Here is a 22,693-nt window from a genome sequence, read left to right as displayed (position 1 = left end):
GGCAACATGTATTATTGCTTTAATGATTTTCAGAGTAAAAAACAGAACTACTGAATTTTTAAGAACTTGGGAGCTATGATTAGGTAGGAGCCTTGTTGACTTATTACTCTAAAGTTGCTATGTATCTAAAATTAGAAACAGTGACTTTGTGAGACTTCCATAATAAAAATTAAGTCATTTTTCCCTTGATAGTCATTGGGACAGTTAAATTGTATTATACAAAAAGGTGAGTTGAATAAAGTTAGGAAGTTAATTTTAATGCACCAGTTTTTTCAGTATACTGTATTAATCCAGAATGTTTGACTTGGACTTAAGCTAAGTGAGGAAGGAAGAGAGAGGCTGGTAATTTAGTTTTCTTCCCTCCCTTTATTGTTGGTTCATTTATATACTATAGGCTTAGTACCTTTAATCTTAGATGGTCAGTCTTCTTTTCATAGCAAACTTGAATTTTAAAGTTTCCTTATCTTGGTGTGCATACACAGGTTTTTTTTTTTTTTTTCTGGTTCATGAATTTTAACATCCTGACAAATCCTATGATTTTCTACATTCAGAAGAAATGATAAGATTTCATACATAGTTCATTAGTTTTGATACATCAAATATTATAGCAAGTATACTATACCAGGAAACATAGTGGTCCAAAAAATCCTGCATGGTTTTGAGCCCATAATTTTGTTTTTACATGAAATCCTATCCTATCTGTCATCATATAAATGTATCTATAGTTTGTTGGTTATAAACAATACACACACACATATATATATAAAAGCAAGGATACATGTGCCAGTTACATCTGAAGTTATACACAGTATTAAGGCTATGTATTTATTCTTTAGAAAATTTGACTTACATGAATATCTGATGGACATAATACTGACAAAATATGCACGTGATATTACTTTAACAAACTGCCATGCAACAAATACATTAAGTAATGAAGAAATTGAATATATATGACCTAATCTATTTGACATTCACATTGAAAATTTACAACATAACCAGTACTTAAAATGTTTTGTATTTGGCAGTTACTTCACTTTTTACAATTTAAATTTAAAACTCTTCTGAATGTGAATTTGGTGAGACTTAGTCTTTTCCCTAGTCTGTAACAACCTGAGGTACCAAACATTTCTCTCTTATTTCACTATCTTCAAAGGTAAATTTCTTGTTTCTTTTAGGATCGATCCAAGAGTTGTGTATGACAGCATTATTAGGCATGGGATCAGCTTCCACTATGGAAACAACTCGCTTTTTCATTTTACTTTTCAAGACCTTTTGAAATTTTTGTCTAGTGAACGCATATAATAGAGGGTGAAATATGGTTGTCCCATAAGCCATGACTAGAAAACACAATCTTAATTTTACTAAAAGGTCACTTGGGCCTACACATAAAATGGTGGTATTTAAAACAGAAATTGGTGTCCAGCAGAGAAGAAATGTAGAAATAATCAATAATGACATTTTGAAGACTCTTTTTTGCCTCTCTCTTCGTTCACGGTGTCGTTTCACAGCTCGCCGAAGGGCAATTATTACAGAAACTGAAGTTCTTACACCAAAGACTACATTTCTCCCACTGCTGCTTTGTGACATGTCTGTAGTTTCATGTTGTGTGGTTAAAGAAATTGTTTTTTTCTTTCTTGTTTTCTTCTTCTGTCCTGTAGAAAATCTCGTGCCTATTCGAATGTTAAGAGCCTGAAGAATTTTGGTGTATGTGATTAACATTACTATAACAGTGAAGAAGAATATTGGGATCTGTACTAGTAGATGATAATACATTCCCAGTTCAGTGTAGTATTCATTCGTGCTGACACACAGAAGTGTCTTGTTTGCCCATGTATTTCCACTTTGAAGACTAAAAAAATTTACCTCAATAAAGGGAATCAGGAAAGAGAAAAAAGAAAAAATCCAAATTGATATCATCAACATTACAGCTCTGCCCATTGTCAGAATTCGGTTTGCAGGTTTTACAGAAATGTCATATCTGTCCAAAGTGATGGCAAAAACGTTGATTGCTGTTGAGACACTTGCAAAAGATACACAGGCCTCATGGAAACAGCAGATGAGAGCAGTGTTACTCTCCAGTGAAAGCAGAAGGATAACTATAGTTAGAGGAATACATCCCACACAAATTATTACATCAAGTACATGAAGATTCATTGTAATAATGTTACTGACAGAGTTGATTAAGTTGGATTTCATGCAGTAAAGTACCAGTACGGTGAGATTGCTGCCAAGTCCCAAAACAATTTCTAACATAAGAAATCCGGTGAGAGACACTTGAAAGCTTAATGGATATGATAGTGGTTGGTACATATTGGTGTTGATGTCATCAATGTCATCTCGCACTGTAATGTTAGATTCAGACTGCATGTTGATTTCCAGAGTGGGAGAAAAACACATTCTTTTGGAGCAGTCTTTTTCCCTAGAAAGTGAAATAGAATAAACTATTTGATATTTGGCATTTTAAATGACGTATAAAACATGTCTTCTTTCAAAATTTTTTTTTCTTGTGTACTTAAGTTTATAAGTCATTAATGGAAAAATGTAGATTTAAAAAAACATCAGGGTTGCATTGTTTTAATATTTAAAATTGTGTTTTCCTCCTGAAGAAATAGCTATATGGGGATTTTCTCCCATAATGCAAAATTATTTGATATTCTATAAACCTTATTTGGGGTTCTCAGGCTTATTGTTTGAGACCTGTATGCAAAACTAAATTTTTGCCCAGTGTCTTAAAACTTCACTTAAAAATAATTGTGTCAATAGGAAATAAACACTATTTTAATGTGCTCTAGATGGTTAGTGTAGATATAATTTTCCCCATGAGATTTCAAATGAACAGGACAGTGTTTCTTTCAGAATGACAAAGGGTACAGAGCACTCACTTTTTAAAACTATTTTGTCCATGTTGATTCATTTTACATTCAGAATTCAGTGATATGTTTAGGGATATTTGGAATTATTCCCTTTATTTTCTACAGAAATAAACAAATGATAAGTATTTCACATATTGTGATGAAAATGCTCACTGAACTTTACTATTGACAAACACAAAATGGGAAGAGAAGGGACATTATGATAAAGTAAAAAGCCACAAAGCTTGGTAAAAGAGCTCTCATCATTGCTATGAATGCTATGAATGATTGATTGATTTTGTGATCACACCCTCTTGTGGAGGGAGAAAATTGAAATTTAATATCATATTAACAAATAGCCATTTTTTTGAAGAGGCTTAAAATTATTTATCAGCTGACTTTATTTGCTTAAACAAAATTTTTCAAATAAAAAAAGAAAGTAGGGAAAAAAGTATGTGAAGCCCATTTTTTGAGGAACCTTTTAAGGTACACATAACTTGTGAAACCATTCATATACATCACCCAGTGAATAATTTTAAAGAAAATTAAAATGCTTTTTTGCTAATTCATGAAAATCTATATTTTAATACAAAGGACTTTAGAATAAATAGTAAAAATATCTAATTTTCTGGCTAAATTGTCAGTAATCTGAACATTCAGATTAAGATATGAAATCATACAAAAATTATATTTCACATTTCAGGTACAGCATTTCAATTGCAAAACCATATTCAAACATAAATTATAAAATCCATATTAACCTTTCACTTGATGTTTCCTTTGACAAGTTTTAATACAGTTTTATTTAGGCGTGTTATTTTGGTGATAATACTTCAGAAACACAAATGATACCATTAAATTTCTTTTTGAGCTGGTGTGAGGTGTTACTAGAGGCATATTTATTCAAGTAAGTGAAGGTCTTAGCTAACACTGGAATCTTATAAAAATGGAAAATTTGAAGTGTGCCAAGTTTTCTGAACGGACAGATTAAACATCAGGTCTTTGTCACATCACTTAGATTTATAATTACATAAAGTGGAAATGTCAACTTAGATGATAATTAAGAACAATGCATCTCCTTGTGGAGCAAGATTCTTTTCTTTTGGAAAGGTTAAGAAGTGTGGTGGGGTGCATGCATCTTCTGACCTACCTGTTTGCTGTTGCCTCATGGGCCTTTTGGCTCACTATGACAGTTTTTCAGAAATTGATACATGATGTCATTGACAGATTTTGATATGATTTTTTACCTGACAACAAGGAAGTAGCTGTGTTTTATTTCATACTTGTAGGAATTCTCTCATTTTTCTCTCCAGTACTTCAGCTGCATGAATTAAGATTTAGTTGGCTGTTGGATTTCTAAAGAACAGTACATAATATTTGTGTTTGCTTTGCCTTAAAAAGTCGTGACCAGTAGAAACTTCCTTAGATGATAGGAATTACTTTTCCCTTTGAGGGAATATATGGTATTGTCTCTGTTTTCCAGAATATGTGAAAACAAAAAAGGAAGCACAAGCTTTCTAGCTTCTAAAATGTATTTAGACATCCTTTTGTTACAATTGTAAATCTGTTCCTACAGCCGTCCTCATTATTTTGCAATGATTTCTTGATCACATAACTTGCTTTATATTATAAATCCAGTCCATGTTCTTTTGATAAAAACCATCTGCTATTTAATTTGGTTTGTTTTCATTAGAAGAGGATACATAATTGGTCGTAAAACTCAGATGGAAAAATCCATTAGTCACATCAATTGATATGAGTATCTGAAGAGTTAGTGCAGAAAGCCCTTGCTAAAGCTTCATTTTGCTTCTCAGTAAAGTGTGTCATTCTCCTTTTTGGAAATTGAGGTTTCTTCAAGAATTGCTAGCTTTCACAGTTGTGGTATGCTAAAGGATAAACTCTCCCTTTAAAAATGCTCACCATTTTGTTTTCAGGCTTTCACAGTGATGTCTTTTCCTTTTTGTGATTATTCTGTGTAGCATTTCTTAGGATACTGGTGATCTGTTATATTCCAGCAGTAATGTAGATGCATTTTCTGGTTTAACCCCTTGATGTCTTAAAATCATATGTTACAAGAATATCTTGTAGTCTGTGGCTACCATCAGCCAGGAGAAGAAGCTCAGCTGCATTCTTCATGTTGTCAGTTGTAAATAGTGAATTAGCCCGCGTGGGCCCTGGTGAAGAAGAAGAAAAAGATTAAGAAATAGAGTTTTTTATAATTTCCAATTAATTGAAAGTTACTTTAGTTTTGTTTATCTTAAAACCCAATACAGTATTGTTATCAAAGTATTAGTGAAGTATAGTGTTAGTCACAGCTGTATTCATAAAATTAAGTTTGTTTAAATATTCCCTTTTCTTACAAAGATTATGTTTATTATTTAACAATGGAGTTAAGAATTTAGATAAAACAGTGAGAGCAAAGCTGTGTTGTTGAAAACTAATTTCTGCTCTCATTTTAGGAGCTAACCTGTATTTTTGGACTTTATAAACAGTTAACATACACTAACCATATAGTTAATCCTTCTTGTCTTTGTAATAAATTTAACATCTCCTGCTGCAAAAATATTATAGCTTGCTTAATTAGCTCAGAGTTTGAATTTTAACATACAAGACAGATTACAGGATAAGATGCTACAAATTCCCATCGATGAATTGCTCATGTGGTTTGAAATGTAAGAGGTAATAAAAGAAAAAGTAATGGCAAATTAAATAATTTTCAATGAGTATTCCCAATAATAATAAACTTAGAATGAAATTGCATAACAGATAAAACAAACTGGTAAGCCTGGTTTTTTGAAGAAATATAAGCATTTTTTGAACACTTGAGAAAAACCATACTGATCACATAGAATATTTAGAATGTCTGAAGTGTCTTTAAAGCTGATGTCTTCATTTGAATTAACAAAGAATATTCTTTGTATTTAACAATGCATCTTGAAAAATTACATTTAAAACATGTCATGTCTTAACAGGAATTAATCTAAGAAATACATGTTATAAATAAGTAGACTTAAACAAATAAACTCTTAGAATTTAACTTGAAATTTTTCAAAGTAATTTTACCCCACTATGCCGGTTCAAAAGCAGCTGCATACTATAATAAGGAACACATCTTACCTCTGCTAAAGATTTGATAAATTCTTGCTGTAGTTGAAGCATTTCCAGTTTTGGTTGATTCATTTTGCTCACTTGCTAGTAGAGAACTGGGGAAAGAGGGTCATAAACATCTCTTCAGAAATGACCTTAATGAAAATATGTGTCTGTGCTGTGCCATTGTTTCAGCAGTGCTCCTAATGTATGGAACATGTAGTGCTGCTTAGAGGCTGCTGCAGTCTCTCACTCTTCCTACTGTGCAATCAATAGGCATCTGAAAATACATAATGAAAGTCATTTAACATACTGAAGGCTGCTTCTCTCCAGAGACAACATTTAGATTCAGTCTTCCTCAAAAGGAACGGCACTGCTTTTCGGAGTAAAGCTTGTTCTGAGCAGCTTTTGCAGAATGACAGCCTACCTTGTCGCTTCTCTCCACTGCAGAGAGATGCAGTGCATTCACTAATTTTGATTGGTCAGTTGTATTGGGCTTAAACTGTGCTTCGTATGTATAGCAGGGATTCCCACCCCCCCACTGTTTTACATAAGGATGCTTTTTAAAAAGACTAAACTTATAAGTGGTTATATGTTATTTGGAAATAGAATATGAGTAAATTAGTCCTTTAAAAATGTGTATTCTAATTTGGTTTGTTGGTCACTTATGCCAAGCATTATAAACTGCAGGGAGGTGTGAGGAACAGGAGAGATTTACATAGTAAAAAGTATTTGTGGATATTCTTTCTCAGGCCTTGATAATTTCACGCATATATATGTTTTATTGTTGATGTTGTTGAGATTCTTTGTTCTACAAATAGAAATACACTGCATCTTTACCGTGGACTACATTGAATTTCAACTAGTTTATTTGTATTCAAGTCTGCTTCTCTTTGTATTTCAAATACTTCTGAACATCCTAAGGAGTTAAACATTGTCATGACTTCATTATTCATTCATTCATGCGAGTATTCATTCATTCAGAATATTAATCAGATTGATCTAAGGTGATTATACCATAAAATAATTTCTGAAAACTTCTTTGCTTTCAGTAGCATAGTCTCAGTGTATGAAACTAATCATTTGCATTACTTTTAGTGAGTACTTCTCAGTCTACCTTTAGTAACTCTTTTATTTGGTAAATGTATGCTAATTACTTGCAGTAAGACTTTATTTCAATTAGCTGTTTTTGACTGTGGTACTTTTTTAGTGGATTTTTATTAAATCCATATAGTTGTGTACTAATATTGTTGGTATATGTAGTGATAAAGGAAAAAGTTAGGTCCATGTCTTCATTAAATTATTATAAGATATACTGTGAAAATAATAAAAACTGTGGTATAATGAACCCAAAATATTAATTTAAAACTAAATTAAATTTTATTTTCCAATAAGAATTTTTTGATGAGTATGTAAAATGGCTTGTTTCAATTCCTGTTGACATGTTAATCATGACCTGTTTTCATTATCTTAGGAATATTAGTGACCTTCATGTTTCAAAACAATGTATGCTAAGCTTTTATTTGCATTTGGAATTATTCTCATAAGCTTTAAAAGCAATATGCAATTTTATAATCTTCCATTGGTGGTATGCAAGCTTTAGTTGGGGAGAATGGCTGACTAGTATGTGGGTTTTAAATTATGTTTCTATAGAAGTTGAGAATAATATGATAGATAATTTTGTTGTGAATTAGTAAAATTTTCTGTACTGCTTTGTATGACCAGGCTTTGGTAATACTCCAAATGAAAATGTTTTTGTGTTATTATTTGTACATTTTGAAAGTTGGGGAGGAGGATCTTGTTAGATGCCAGCCATGTGAAAAGATAGCTGATATACACATACACCGTTATTTTAAGCTTCAAACTAAAGCCAAAGAAAACATGTTAGTCTGTTGAAACCTGTGGTATGGTTTAGGAAATTGTTAATATAGTGGTTGGAAATATATATAGTGCTATGTAAAGTGTTTTTCTGTCACAGAGTTCAAGTATTTACTTAACGCTTATTGTCAAAATGTCACCATAAAGTAGAAGATAGCAAGGCAAAGAGGAATCTACTGACCTGAAAAAGTCTGTATGAGTTAGCCTCAGACTCAGTGTTAGAGCTCTGCAAACCCCACCCTCCTAGGTAGTTGAACTTTTTGGAAAATTACAAAAGTTCTTGGGATTTAGAATTGGATGATCTCGATTCAGTTGAAGCTTACTATCTATATAATGTTTGGCAAGTCAGGCTTCCTTTGGGTCTCAGTGTAGCTTTGATTCTCTCTGTTCAAGTAGATTACTACATTTTAACTCTTTGTGAAATAATGTTTCCAAGTTATATACAGCTTATTTTGAATAAACAAAATCCGGGATCTCTGTAGGCAGTAATAGTTGCAAAAAAAACTGAACTCTGAACATTGCTGTGTATTCTGCGTACAAGTATGCAATGCTTAGTATAATTTTTATTTCTTTTTAAAACCCACAAATTTGTTTGGTAATTACCAAATACTCTGAACTCTTCACTGCGTAATCCTAACAAACCCTGTTTTGAATAAATATGCTAATATTTAAACCACTGGATTGAGATTAGATTATATTCTTTCATAAAAAATTTAGTATCAAATTACAGGTCTGAATATGCAGATTCTTTTTTCTGTTGTAACAGATTTTTACAGTCATGCGTTTAATGTATTTTATATTCATGTAGGATACTAATGTTGAAAAGTGATAAAACCGGTGATTTGAAATCAAACTTTGTTATGAAGTTTTATAGGTTCACTTTTTACTTAATAAATTGGGAGAGCAGTTTAGCTTCCTAATGTTACCTAATCAATATAGATAGGAATCTAACCCTCAGATACGGCTCAATTAAAATTCCTTTAAAAAATAAATTCTTTTTAAAAGTAGTGTCTTGGGCCAGAGTTGTACATTAGGTTAAGCTGCTTCCTGCGATGCTGGCATCCCATTTGGGCCCCAGTTCACATCATAGCTGCTCCACTCCTGATCCAGCTTTCTGCTGATGTATCTTGGAAAGCAGGGGAAGATGGCCCAACCTAGCCCTGGCCATTATGGTCATTTAGATAGTTAACCAGTGGATGTAAGATCTCTCTCACTCTTGCTCTCGTTCTCTCGCTCTTTCTCTCTCAGTCTCTACTTCTTTCTCTCTAGCTGTTTCAAATAAAATAATCTTTTAAAAATTGTCTTTTTAGTTATAATAATTTAATTCCATGTCTGTTTTAATTGCTAAAATTTCCTAATATGAAATCTTTGATTTTTAATTTTATATGTTGAAGTTTTGAGAGCTGTTACTATGATAATTTATTGTTAGATTTACATTGTATTGTTCATGCTAAATCACTCTTACCGATCTATTTTTTCTCATGTTAATTTTCTTCATGATTCTGAGTTGTCAGTAAAACACTCAAATTTATGAAATATTGGAATTAACCGTAAATGAAAGTGCTTTGAAATTATTTGCAAAGTAGATATTCAAAAGCAGATTATAATGGCTGGAAATCACTTTTTAAACTGTATTGCTTCATGGGTGCTGTTTCAGTAACACTTAACACAGTTAACTCTGAACTCTTCTGAAATTGAAGCCTGTGAAAAAAGGATTATTTCAGTTTAAAGCCAATTCAAAAATTTTGGCTCCTTAACTTTAAATTTCTTTCACAACAAATGTTTTATCAGAAAAATAGAAATGGGCCATCTGCTAAAACTTTCATCTAGTGAAGAGTAGCCAAGGTAGTGGAGAGTCAACAACATTGGTGATTCATTATCTATGAGAGAATAATTGAAAGCTGATTATATTGGATAAAATACATGCATCAGAATTGCATACTCTGAATAGAAAATTTCATAAGCCATGCTTTCACATCCTTCCCTACATCACCTAAATTGAGTAGTTAAAATTTACATTTTATGTTTTTATCCTATTTGTTTGTAAGTCACTTGGAAATTGTTTATACATTATAAAAAGAAATATATGGAATTTCTTTCCATCTTCTTATCCCACACCTAGACTTTGGACAGTGGAATTATTACTACTACCATTTAACCACCTTCCCTTAAGTAGTGCTGTTGCCATGCCTACTGTGGGGCCTTGTTCAAATTACTACCCCTACACTGAGTGTTCTGTATTGACTGCTTTGAGTCTCTCTTTTCATCCTTAAATATTATGGGTTTTGTTGCTGTTTTTCTCTTTTAGTCAAAGAATTACGCAAAATGGCCATGTTTGTGCTTTTCCCCTTCCCATTGGTTTATCTTTTCTATTGGTGATATTTTCTTTTAGCATCTGGGAAACAGTAACAGATTAGCTTCAGAATTTGTAAGTAGGGTAAAATCACCAGCCCTTAACAGCTTTTGACAAGAATGTGATGTAGATAGCTTCCTGGGAGAGCAAGACAGGGCCCTTTTGGGTCAGTTGAGATACAGTAGTAGTAGTACAAAATAAGAGTCCCCTCTAGAACTACCAATTATTTTTTGAGGCTAAGCAGTGAGTATTGGCATAAAATGAAGCTGCTTGGATAGTGTGTTGGTTTTGGCCACTCTCTGGGCTGGAGGAAGGAAGAATGTTATTTCATCAAGGAGGCAGCAAAGCACTAAGCCAAAGCTGCTATGGCTATAGGTGTTGAATCAGGGGTCCTTGAAAGCTAACATAGGACATATCAGCAATGAGGATGCAAAGCTTTAGGTAGACTAAATATATTATAAGCTCATTGGTTGAGTGGGCAGCCTCTTGAAATTGAATATAAATGTGAAGTCTGTCTTATTGGTGCAGAGTTATTTTTCTCTGTGCCTTTGAGTTGTTCTCTTCCTTCTTCTTCTATAACCTCAGCTGCTTAAGATAAAAGTGTAGTATGGAAAGGAACCTTGAAGGAGGGGTTTATAGCTCAAGCCACCCTCCTACCCTGTCCTGTGGGAAGGAAGCAAAGTAGGTGGCAAAGGAGGCTAAAGGCGCTGAGGGTTGCCTGGTAGAACTCTAGCAGCCCATGCAGTGACAAAGGCCCAGGCACTTCCAGGAGCTCTGGGTACACAGGGGGAATCTGCATCATCCTGGAGACGTCAGAACAAAAGAAAAAGCTTCCCACCACTGCAGCCCTCCGCTGCAGGCTACAGGAAGGGAGAGCTCCCCTGGGCTCCTCAGGCCCCTGGTCAGGAAATAATGTAGTGCCCTGGCACATAAGCTGTATTTCTCTGTGTGTGTCTGTGTGTGCGTATAATTCTTTGGTTTGTGTTCCTGAAAGGGAACAGGTGAGAAGCAAATTCACAAAAGCTAAATTGGAGGTGGAGCCTCTGGGCCTATTCAGTATACTGTTGTGTTGGCTTCCTCTGCTAAATGTACGATTGGTACTGATTTTTTTAAAAAAACATTTATTTTGAAAGGGAGAGACAGAGATCTTCCATCCTCTGGTTCACTCCTAGATGGCTGCAACAACCAGTGCTGGACCAGATCTAATCCATGAGCCAGGGTCTTTTTCTTGGTTTCCCATATGGGTGGCAGGGACCCAAAAACTTGGGCCATCTTCTGCTGTTTTTCCCAGGCCATTAGCAGGGAGCTAGATCAGAGCAGCTGGGACAAGAACTGGTGCCCCTATAGGATGCCGGCATCACAGGCAGCAGCTTTACCCACTGTACCACACCACCAGCCCCAGTATTGATTGTTTTCTTACGTTCTTATTTTATGAACATACTAGAGTAGATTTATAGAAGATCCTGTCAGTCTTACAGATCCAAAGAAAAGTTTCATCCTGCTGTATGTAGAGGTGATCCAGCAAAAACAGTGCATGGTCCCAGGAGGAAAGAGAAGAAATAAGAAATCAATTTTAGGCTTGGAGGCTGCTGGCAAACTCAGGCCATTTCCCAGTGCAGTAGTGCCACCTGCCTGACCCAGCTACCAAGTGCACCTCTTTTGAAAAGAGATAGCTATTAGCTTATTGCTGAGTTCTTGTTGAAATGGAATACCCATGACTCTAGTTTGAGATCCCTATTTTGGGATAGGTTAACTTGGACCTGATGATAACAAGAAAAGGGCCCAATAGATCTCATTGATCAAATTAAAATAGTTTGTACAAGGGTGAAAGCAACCCCATTGGGAAAAAACTTAATTCTTACTTTACCACCTGAAGCAAAGCCATTGGTTCATTGGGGCAATTGATTCACAGAAGTTCCTATAAATTTCTGGGCCAGGTTTACTGATGGGTCAACCAAGTTGAAAGGTGATACAACCATTCAGTGTCAGTGTCATTTACAGAAAACAGTGGATGGAACTACAGCAGTCTCATAACTGTGACCAATACTCCCCTTGATGACCCTTGTTAAATTTCTGCAGACTCCTGGCTTGTTGCTAATAGCTTTACTGTCAGGTTTGCCTCCTAGAAAACTAAGAGATCATAAAACTCTCTGGGACTACAGACTATTAAAACAAAGGTAGGCAGTCAGAATCACTCAAGCCTGCACTGCCCAGATTGCTACTGTTTCTACTTGGATCCATTATTGCACAGAATATAGCAACATATCCACACAGTGAATTGGGAAGCCAGTGTCCTTGGAGACTTCTGTTTCCACTTGTAAAATTACTTCCTTTTCTGCCCCCAGGGCTGATTTTTTTTTTTCTTCCTTTGCCTCTGATGGGGCTTCAGCAGTGTCCAAAGAATGACATGGTTTGCTCTGCGTCCTTCAGTGGTTGTAGGCTTCCTCACCCACCTGTATTAAGGGTAGTAGAAAGGATCCAGACTGGACATCATGCTCTTCTCTCACTGGCTGCTGTGCTCCTCCTCTAAACTGTTCACCAGGCACTCACACTTGTTTTGCAAGTATGTGGTGAGGTCTCTGAAGAACCTGAGGATGTATGTGAGTTCCCTTTGTGTCCCTGGTCTCCATGCATTCCATATGTTCTTGTTAGCCCACATTGAGTCTCTGGCAGTTCAGTAAACAGGTACTCAGTGTTTGTATATGCTTTTGTCCTTCAGGTCACCTGTCTTTCCTTAAGAGTTTAGGTTGGTTGGTTGCCTTGTAACCTCAGCTCCTGAGTGAAATCAAGAAAAGCTTATGTTTGCAGATAGATTCTCCCACTCCTTTTTTGTTGTTTGTATTGTTTTGTTGTTGCCATTGTCAGGCTATGAGTTGTGTTCTTTCAAGCTTTCTATAACCTCTGTGGGAGCCAGGGAATATGGGCTGGGATTTTGAATGGTATGACATTCATCTGTTGGGTACCAGCCACATCTTTATTTTGAGTTGTCTGTTCTGTAAACATGATATCTCTCTCCATTTATTTAGGTCATTTTTCATTTTTCTCAGTAATATTTTGTGCTTTCAGTGTACATGTTGTGTCAAGTTGGATGATGCTGGAATAATACTAGTTTTTCATACTATTGTAAATAGTATTTAAAATTTTTATTTTATTTGCATGAAGAAATATTACACATATTTTAACTTTTATTTGAAAGAGTCAGTTTGAGAGAGGTTTTCCATCTACTGGTTCACTCCCCAAATGGTTGTAGTAGCTAGGGCTGGGTCAGGCCAAACCCAGGAGCCAAAAACTCCATCCTAGTCTCTCACATGGGTGGAGGGCCCAGGGCCCAAGTTACTTGGGCCATCAGCTGTTGCTTTCTCAGGTGCACCAGCAGGAAGCTAGATTGAAAGTAGAACAGTCTAGACTCCATCTGGTGCTCTGATATGGCCTGCTGGCATCTTAGGTTGTGGCTTAAGCTCCCTGTGCTCCCCCCTCCCCCACAACACCCTCCTCAAATTTTTTATGTTAAACATAAACCTTATGATTGTCCCAAACTTATTCATTAGTTTATATTTTCTTCACTCCTCATGATTTTCTTCCTACAGAGTTACACTTAAATAAGCAGAGGTTTACCTCCTCCTTTTAGATAGATAGATAGATAGATAGATAATCAGTGTTGGCTTATTGCCATCATAGTTAAGACCATAAATATAATGTTGAGTAGTAATGGTAAAAGCAAACATCATTATTTTTTTAATTTCAGATCTTTGGAGAAATAGCATTCAGTCTTTAACCATTCAATTTTTTTTTTTTAAGATTTATTTATTTATTTGAAAGTTAGAGTTACACAGAGAGATGAGAGGGAGGGAGGGAGAGGGAGAGAGATAGGGAGAGAGAAGGAGAAGTCTTCCATCAGATGGTTCACTCCCCAGTTGGCTGCACCGAAGCCAGGAGCTTCTTCCAGATCTCCCACATGGGTGCAGGGGCCCAAGCACTTGGGCCACCTTCTGCTACTTTCCCAGGCCATAGCAGAGAGCTGTATCAGAAGTGGAGCAGCTGGGTCTTGAACCGGCGCCCATATGGAATGCCGGCGCTTCAGGCCAGGGTATTAACTCGCTGCACCACAGCACCGGCCCCTCACCATTAGATTTGACATTATATGTAGGCTTGTTATAGATACCATTTTTCAGGTTGATAAAGTTTGATTATTATTTATTTGAAGTAGGGGAGGAAGGAAGGTGAATGAGAGAGACACATCTCCCATCTACTAGTTCATTCCCCAAATGCCTGCAGTTTGGTCTGGCTGAAGCCAGGAATTCCATTCTGATCTCCCAATGGGTGGCAGAGGTCCAAGTACTTGTACCATTATATGCTGCCTTCCCAAGCACAGTAGCAGAAACCTGATTTTGAAACAGATGAGCCAGGATTTGAACCTGTAATGCAGTATGGGGTATTGTTTCCCAAGTGGCCGCTTAACACACTGCATGCACCCCAAGTTTGTTGAGAATTTTTTATTAGGAAAGCATATTTAATTTTTAAAAAAAGATTTGTTTATTTGAGAGGCAGAGTTACAATCAGAGAGAGGGAAAGGCAAAGAGGTCTTCTATCTGCTTGTTCACTCTCCGAATGACTGCAACAGCGAGAGCTGGGCTGATCCAGACCAGGATCCTGGAGCTTTTTCGAAGTCTCCCACTTAAATGGAGGGGCCCAGTCGCTGGGGCCATCTTTTGCTGCTTTCCCAAGCCATTAGCAGGGAGCTGGATCAGAAGTGGAGCAGCCAGAGGTGCCACAGCGCCAGCCCTGTGTATTAAATTTTTTAAGCAACTTTTTCCACTTACTGAGAATTCATATTTTTCTCATTAATTTGGATGCATAACTTGAATCTTTAAATAATTCTGTGAATTGACACATAAAAATTGTGCATATCTTTGGGGTACCACATGATGTTTGAGTCATATACATAGATTTATTTTTCAATGTTAAACCAACCTTGCATCTGTGGGTACTTTTTTAGAATAGTACAAGATTTTATTTGATATTGTTTTGTGTAAGATCTGCCTATGTGTTCTTCAGGAATATTAGTCTTCCATTTTCTTTTATTATTTTGATCTGATTTGGGAATCAAGACAATGCTAGAGTCCTAAAATGGGTTGAAAAATGTTGTTCTTCATCTAATTTTCAAGAATTTTGGGTAAGGTTAGTATTACTCCTTCCTTAAATATTTGGTGGAATTCACTAGAGAAGACAATTGAGCCAAGAGTTTTTATGTTGCTTACAGAATTTAATTAGAAATTCAAATTATTAAATAGGTAAAGATGCAGATTTTCTAATTTCTCTGTCTCTTTTGATATATTACCTTTCAAATAATTTGTTCATATCATTTAAATTGCCAAACTTGGTGGTATCGACTTGTTTTTAATATTTCTCATTTTTTTAAAGATTGTATAACTCTTTCAAATAAGTAAATCAGAGAAAGAAGGAGAGGCAGAGAGGGAGAGAGAAAGAGAGAGGTGTCTTCCATCCACTGGTTCACTCCCCAAGTGGCTGCAATGGCCGAAGCTGCACTGATCCGAAGCCAGGAGCCATAGCTTCTTCCAGGTCTCCCATGTGGATGCAGGGCCCAAAGTCTTGGGCCATCTTCCACTGCTTTCCCAGGCCACAGCAGAGAGTTGGATTGGAAGTGGAGCAGCCAGGACTCGAACTGGCACTCATATGGGATGCCAGCACTGCAGGCAGCAGCTTTACCCACTGTGCTACAGCGCTGGCCCCTTCTCATGTTTAATGTCTGTAGGATCTGTACTACTGTATTCCCATTAATTATTGGTATTGGCAATTTGATTTTCTTTTTTTCTGCTTTCTTGATTTCAAATCTTATTTTTTAATATTTCCTTCCTGGTCTACTTTTACCTAGTTGAATCTCTCTTTTATAATATGTGTTTAGTAGGGCTTACCTTTCTAGCCACAAATTAGAATATATATTATTTTATATCACTTTGATTAGTATGTTTTCCAAATTCCCTAGTATTTCTTCACTGATATATAGTTTAATTAGAAGTGTGTTTTCCAATGTAAAAATATTGGATGATTTTTTTTAAACATTTTTTGTTATTTCTCATTTCATTCTGTTATTTTAAAAATACATTTAATTTTAAAGATTCATTTATTTTTGTGAATGAGTTAGAGAAAGAGAAAGATGTGTTACATCCACTGGTTCACTCTGCAATGGCCACACAGCCATGGCTGAGCCGGTCTGAAGGTAGGAGCCAGGAGGTTCTTCTGGGTCTCCCATGTGGGTACAGGGGTCTGAGCACTTGAGCCATCCTTCACTGCTTTCCCAGGCTATTAGCAGGGAGCTGGATTCGAATTGGCAACAGCGGAGAATCGAACTGGTGCCCATATGGGATGTCAGCATTGCAGACAATGGCTATACCTGCTTTACTCCAACACTGGCCCCAGTTCCATTCTTCTTAGGGAAAATACTTTGTACAGTTTCAGTTTGTTTCTGGTTAGGTTTGGATTTGTTTAATGGCTCAGAATATGGTCTCTTTTGCTAAATGTTGTGTATACTCTTGAATAGTGTCTTTTCTTTGATTGTTGGGCTGAGTTTTGTAAAAGCCAAATAGATCGTTCTTGGTAGTATTGTAATGTCTATTTTAGAAAACCTTACTGATTTTCTGTTTTTTGTTATTTTTACTGAAGTTAACTTCTTTTACTGATAGAGGAATTGTGAAATCGCAACTATAATTTTTTCTGTCAAGTTCTCCTTTAACTTTTTCCAGTTTTTACTTTATATGTTTTTATTTAGGTACATGCATATCTTTATCTTTGTTGTATCTTTATCCCTAATAATAATCCTTATCTGATATCAGTGTAGCTATCCTGGATTTGTTCTATGTAGATTGCATCATATTTTTCTTAATCTTTACTTTTGACTTATCTGTGTGTTTGGATTAAAGGTATATTTTCTGAAGATAGCAGTGGTTTATTTTTGCTTTTAACTCATTCTTTACTTTTTAAAAACATTTACTGGGGCTGGCTCTGTGGCGTAGTGGGTAAAGCTGCCACCTGTGGTGCCTGCATCCCATATGGGTGCCAGTTCATGTCCTGGCTCCTCCGCTTCTGATCCAGCTCTCTGCTATGGCCCAAGTCCTTGGACCCCTGCACCCATGTGGGAGCCTGAAAGAAACTCCTGGCTTCAGATTGGCACAGCTCTGGCTGTTGCAGCATCTGGGAGGTGAACCAGCGGATGAAAAGAACTCTCTGCCTCTGCCTCTCTGTAATCCTGCCTTTCAAATAAAATAAATAAATCTTTTAAAATTTTTATTTTATTTGAAAGGCAAGATGACACAGAGAGGGAAACATACACACACGCAGAGAGAGAGACACAGAGAAATCTTCCATCTACCGGTTCATTTTCTAAACAGCTGCAACAGCCAGGGCTAGGCAAGATTGAAGCCAGGAGCCAGGAATTCCATCCAGGGCTCCTGTGTGAGTGGCAGGAACTTAAAGACTCGAGCCATCATCTGCTGTTTCCCAGGTGCATTAGCCTGGCCTGGACTGGAAGGGAAGCAAAGTAGTCAGGACTCAAATTGACACCCCCATAGGAATGTAGGCATTGCAAGCAGCAGGTTAATCTCTTGCTCCATGACACATGTCCCACTATTTGCTTTCATTGGGACATTTGCAATTCATAATTTTTCATGTGATTAGGGTTTAGTATTGTTCATTTGTTCCGTGTATTCATATATTCCTAGTTTTTCTTCCTTTTTTACCTTCTTTTGTATTGAATTTTTGATATTTCAATTTGTCATTTTCTGTTATTAGCTGTTTCTGATTTTCTTATTTTTGTTGGTTTAGGTTTTATTAAATTTACCTCATCATGGTTTAATTATGCCTCATCTATACTTCCATGTGAGTTTTATTTGCCCCTTCCATCTTTTTATTTATTTATTTACTTATTTATTTGAATGGCAGAGCAACACAAAGGGAGAGATCTTCCATCTGCTGTTTCACTCCCTAATTGGGGCTGGGACAGGCTGAAGCCAGGATCTAGAAGTTGCATCCTGGTGTCTCACATGGGTACTGAGGTCCAGGTAATTGTACCATCTTTTGCTGCCTTCCCAGGGACATAAACAAGAAGCTGGATTGGAAGTGGAGCAGCCAGAACTCAAACCTGCGCTGTGGTATGAGATGCTAGCATTGCAAGTAGTGGATTAACTCATTGTGCCAAGAAGCTGGCTCCATTTCCGCTTTTTGTACTTTTTTTTTTAAGCTTATACTTTTTTTAAAATAAACTTCTTAATACATTGCTACCATTTTTGTTTTAAATAGCTAGTTATCTTTTAAACAAATGTTTAAAATATTGTATATAGATACATTTACAATTTCTGACACTCTTGTGTCTTTTTATACATCAGAGTTTCTTTATGGTATTATTTTCCATAAATCCAAGGAACTTAATTGTCAATTTTTGGTACCATGGGATTGTTGGGAAAATTTTTTCCTACTTTTTTTTTTTTTTAAAGAAATATGTTTCTTGGGTGTTATTTTTTACTTAATTTTACTTGGTAAGAGCCTTGGATTTTCCCTTTTTTCTTTCACCATTTAAAAAAAATTAGCAAATTTTTTGTTATGTTGCAGACATAGTTGTTCCTCAGCTGTAAAATGTGCCTGTTTCCCTCTGGCTCCTTCTAGGTGTTCCTTTTGAATTTAGCTTTTGTAGTTGACTGTCATGTACTTTGGTGTGATCCCTCCCTCCCTCCTTCCCTCCGTCCCTCCCTCCCATCCTTCCTTCCTCCCTCCCTTCCTTCCTTCCTTCCTTCCCTCTCTCCCTCCCTCCCTCCCTTCCTTCCTTCTTTCCTTCCTCCCATCCTTCCTTCCTCCCTCCCTCCCTCTCTCCCTCCCTTTTTCCTTCCTTCCTTCCTTCCTTCCTTCCTTCCCTCCCTCCCTCCCTCCCTCCCTTCCTTCTTTCCTTCCTCCCATCCTCCCTCCCTCCCTCCCTCCCTCCTCTCTCCCTCTCTTCCTTTCTTTCTGTCCTTGCTTGGGGTTCACTGATATTCTTGGATGTGTATTTTTGTTGTGCTTGTTACTGTTGCTACTTGGTTTTGTATTTTCATTACATTTGAAAAATGTATTTTTTATTTATCACATCTTTTCTTTTTAGAATCTAATAACATGTGTTTTACTTTTAGTATTGTCCATATATCACTAAGGATTTTTGCTTTTTTTCTTTTTGGTAGCATTAATTTTTGATTCTTTTGCTTACTGTGTTTCTGGGTTCATCAGTCTTATCTTTTGTAGTGTTTGATCTGTTGTTAAATCTACAACTTCTAGGGATTTTACTATACAAATATTTGTGTTTTCTTTTTACAGAAGTTTCACCAATTTTTTTATCATTACCATTTCTGTCTTTATTGTCTTTGTTTTTTGTTAAATCTGTAGACATAGCTGTAATAGATGTTTTAGTGTTTTTGTCTAGTAATTACATTTCTACATCTTATTATTCCTAACAATTTTTGATTGAATACTGATGACTGTGTTTGAACATTGTGGACATATTTTGTCTTCCTTTGTTGAACCTTTGGCTTTGTTCTGTCAGCCTTAAAGTTACTGAGTTGATCAACTTGATCTTTTTTTTTTTTTTTCTTGTTTTAAAATTAGACAGCTTTGGAGGGATCTTTAAGACTATCCCAGTAATCCTTCATATAGCTGTTCCGAATACCCACTGTGCTCAGTGATGTCTCCTCATTTTGGCTTTCCAAACTGGAATATTGTGCAGTTCAAGAGTTGATCATCTTGTGCTCGCTTCAGCAGCACATATACTAAAAAATTGGAACGATACAGAGAAGAGTTGATCATTTTGCAGGCTCTGCTTTCTTGCAAGTTGTATATTGCCTGGCCTCCTTGAGCCTTATAATAGGCATTTATATGACTTCTTTGAAGACTCAAGAGGCCCTATATACAGATTTATAGGGGCAGGTGTCAGCCCAGTAGTCAAGATGCCTGCATCCTACATCTGAGTACCTGGGTTCAATACCTGGCTCTTTTTTTTTTTTTTTTTTTTTTTTGACAGAGTGGATAGTGAGAGAGACAGAGAGAAAGGTCTTCCTTTTTGCTGTTGCTTCACCCTCCAATGGCCGCTGCAGCCGGCACATCTTGCTGATCCGAAGCCAGGAGCCGGGTGCTTCTCCTGGTCTCCCTTGCAGGTGCAGGGCCCGAGGACTTGGGCCATCCTCCACTGCCTTCCCGGGCCATAGCAGAGAGCTGGCCTGGAAGAGGGGCAACCGGGATAGAATCCGGTGCCCCAACCGGGTCTAGAACCCGGTGTGCCGGCGCCGCAAGGCAGAGGATTAGCCTGTTGAGCCACGGCACTGGCCAGGCTCTGGCTCTTGACTCCAGCTTCATGATAATACAGACCTTGGGAGGCAACAGTGATTGCTCAAGTAATTGAGTCCCTGCCACCCATGTGAAAGATCTGGGTTGAGTTCCTGGTTCTTGGCTTCAGGTCCCCCACTGGCTGTTGTGGGCATTTGGGAATTGAAATTGTGGAAAGGAGCTCTATCTCTGAAATAAATTTAAAAAATTTAAAAATAAAGTTAAGGAAGTACTCGTATGCTTAACTTTATTCTGCAAAAGGCCCTATGTAGATTTTCTGAAAGTATTTCTGTCCACTTTACTTTTTCTGTTATTGTTGCCTGAGAATTCTGGTTTCCTCAGCCTCCCTTAACTCAAATTTGTGACATTGACTTATTGAGCCCCTTGTGTTCCTCTGGCATTTTTCACTTACATGTAGTGGAGAGTATATTTAACAGAAAGCCTGGATAATCATAGAGCTCATTACTTGTTCTCCATAATCATGGTCTTGTATTGTTTGTTGTCCAGTATCTGAAAACAGTGGTGTCATAAAATTTGGTTTTCTAGTTGTTAGGGTAAATCCTACACCAATTACTTCTGTGTTAGATTGAAGGAGAAATTCCAAATCTGTATAAAACCTAATTATCAGGGCCAGCATCCAAGCATAGCAGGTTAAGCCGCCACCTGTGACAGCAGCTTCCTATATCCGTATCAGTTTGTGTCCTGGCTGCTCCAGTTCCAATCCAGCTCCCTGCTGGTGGCCTGGGTAAAGGCATTGGAAGATGGCCTAAGTTCTTCAGCTTCTGCCATCCACATGGGAAACCTAGATGAAGCTCCTAGGTTTGGCTTGGCCCAACCCTGGCCATTGCAGTCATTTCGGGAGTGAACCAGTAGATGGAAGCTCTGTCTCTGTGTTTCTCTTTCTCTTTGTGTAATTCTGCCTCTCAAATAAATAAATCCTAAAAAAAAAAAAAAGAAAGAAAGAAAGAAAGAAAAACCTAATTATCATGTAACTCCTCTAAATAATTATGAACTACCTATGACTGTCTTAAAGTTTTATGTTAAAGTTATTGAACTCTTTTATTGTTTACTTTTATTCCTTGTTTTTAAAGGTTGATCCTAGTAACACACTAGTAATAGTTTGTATCATGTATTTCAGATTCTTAGTGTTTAGAATATCTTCCCTGGACAATTTTCTTTTATATGTGCTTTCATTATTTTTTCCCTGTTGGAGGAAAAAAATCACACTGCAGAAGAAAGAATCACACAAATATAAAAATTCAGGCCTTTGCAGATTTATCCCTTCCAATCTGTAGCCAATTTCCTCTTTCTCACAGGTGTAGGCCAGGGGACAGCGAACTTTTTCTGCAAAATGCCAGATGATAAATATTCTGTACTTTGTAAGCCATATACAGTCTGTATCATTGGCTAGAGAGCTAGAGAGCTCAATTTGGTTTAATTTGGTGACCCTTATATCTGTCACTACCACTTTGTTCAAGGAACCTTCTCCCCTCTCCCATTTTGATAGAAGGACCTCTTCACTGAAAAAGCAGAAAATTGAATTTTGTCAGCTTCTTGACTGCTATGTATCTCCTCTAAGAACGCATGTTTCATTCTTGTATCAAGCAAAGGTATATGCATATCCTTTTGTTTAAATCTAAATTTACCCTGTGGATTCATGCTTTCCTTTTTTTTCAAGTTCATTTACACTTTGTTCATTTTGCTCTCCTGTATTGTCTTCTCTGACTCTTCCAACTGTATTCTATTAACATGTGTGTATTTGCTATCTGTCCTCACTTTACTCTCCCTACTTTAAATTTTGTACTTAGGTCATCTCAAACGCTGATACTCAGTACAAGAAAAACCACCAAAATAGTTGAAGTGTTTTTAGTTGAGTTTGATTTGCAAATGGAAAGAAAAAAGTTTTTCCATTATAATGAAACATCTAGGTATAAGCTGTGTGGATAATACTTATTTCTGAGTCAATCTTGATTTCTTAACATTCCCTCCCCTTCCCCACCTAGTAATAACATGTTAATCCTAATGAAAACATCACAAGAACAAACAATTCTGTATTGTTTGGGAGGAGAACGGTAGCTGTCTAAAAGGTAAAACATCAAGTATAGGATTTTTATTTCTTGGTGACTTAGGAATCAGACTACATCTAGGCACATTGGGTTGCAAG

General features: G+C 36.6%; 2 protein-coding genes across 4 annotated transcripts in view; one reads left to right on the top strand and one right to left on the bottom strand.

Annotated features, from left to right (window-relative positions):
- The window catches only part of COG5 (component of oligomeric golgi complex 5), a 375,810-nt gene that overhangs the window by 93,423 nt on the left and 259,694 nt on the right, over nt 1-22,693 (top strand). The window lies entirely within an intron of this gene.
- GPR22 (G protein-coupled receptor 22) lies at nt 812-6,320 on the bottom strand. 2 transcript variants are annotated; one of them, XM_062198910.1, is made up of 3 exons: nt 5,973-6,320; nt 4,006-5,029; nt 812-2,422 (listed from the first exon to the last, which is right to left on the bottom strand). In XM_062198910.1, the coding sequence occupies exon 3, from the start codon at nt 2,398-2,400 to the stop codon at nt 1,099-1,101; it is 1,302 nt and encodes a 433-aa protein (XP_062054894.1). In that variant the 5' UTR covers nt 2,401-2,422; nt 4,006-5,029; nt 5,973-6,320; the 3' UTR covers nt 812-1,098. The 2 variants fall into 2 exon arrangements, with proteins under 2 accessions (XP_062054894.1, XP_062054896.1); XM_062198912.1 differs by having other exon boundaries at nt 4,103-5,029.

The sequence above is a fragment of the Lepus europaeus genome, chromosome 1 (genome assembly GCF_033115175.1).
Source record: "Lepus europaeus isolate LE1 chromosome 1, mLepTim1.pri, whole genome shotgun sequence".
Taxonomy (NCBI): domain Eukaryota; kingdom Metazoa; phylum Chordata; class Mammalia; order Lagomorpha; family Leporidae; genus Lepus; species Lepus europaeus.
This window is presented reverse-complemented; position numbering and strand designations above follow the sequence as displayed.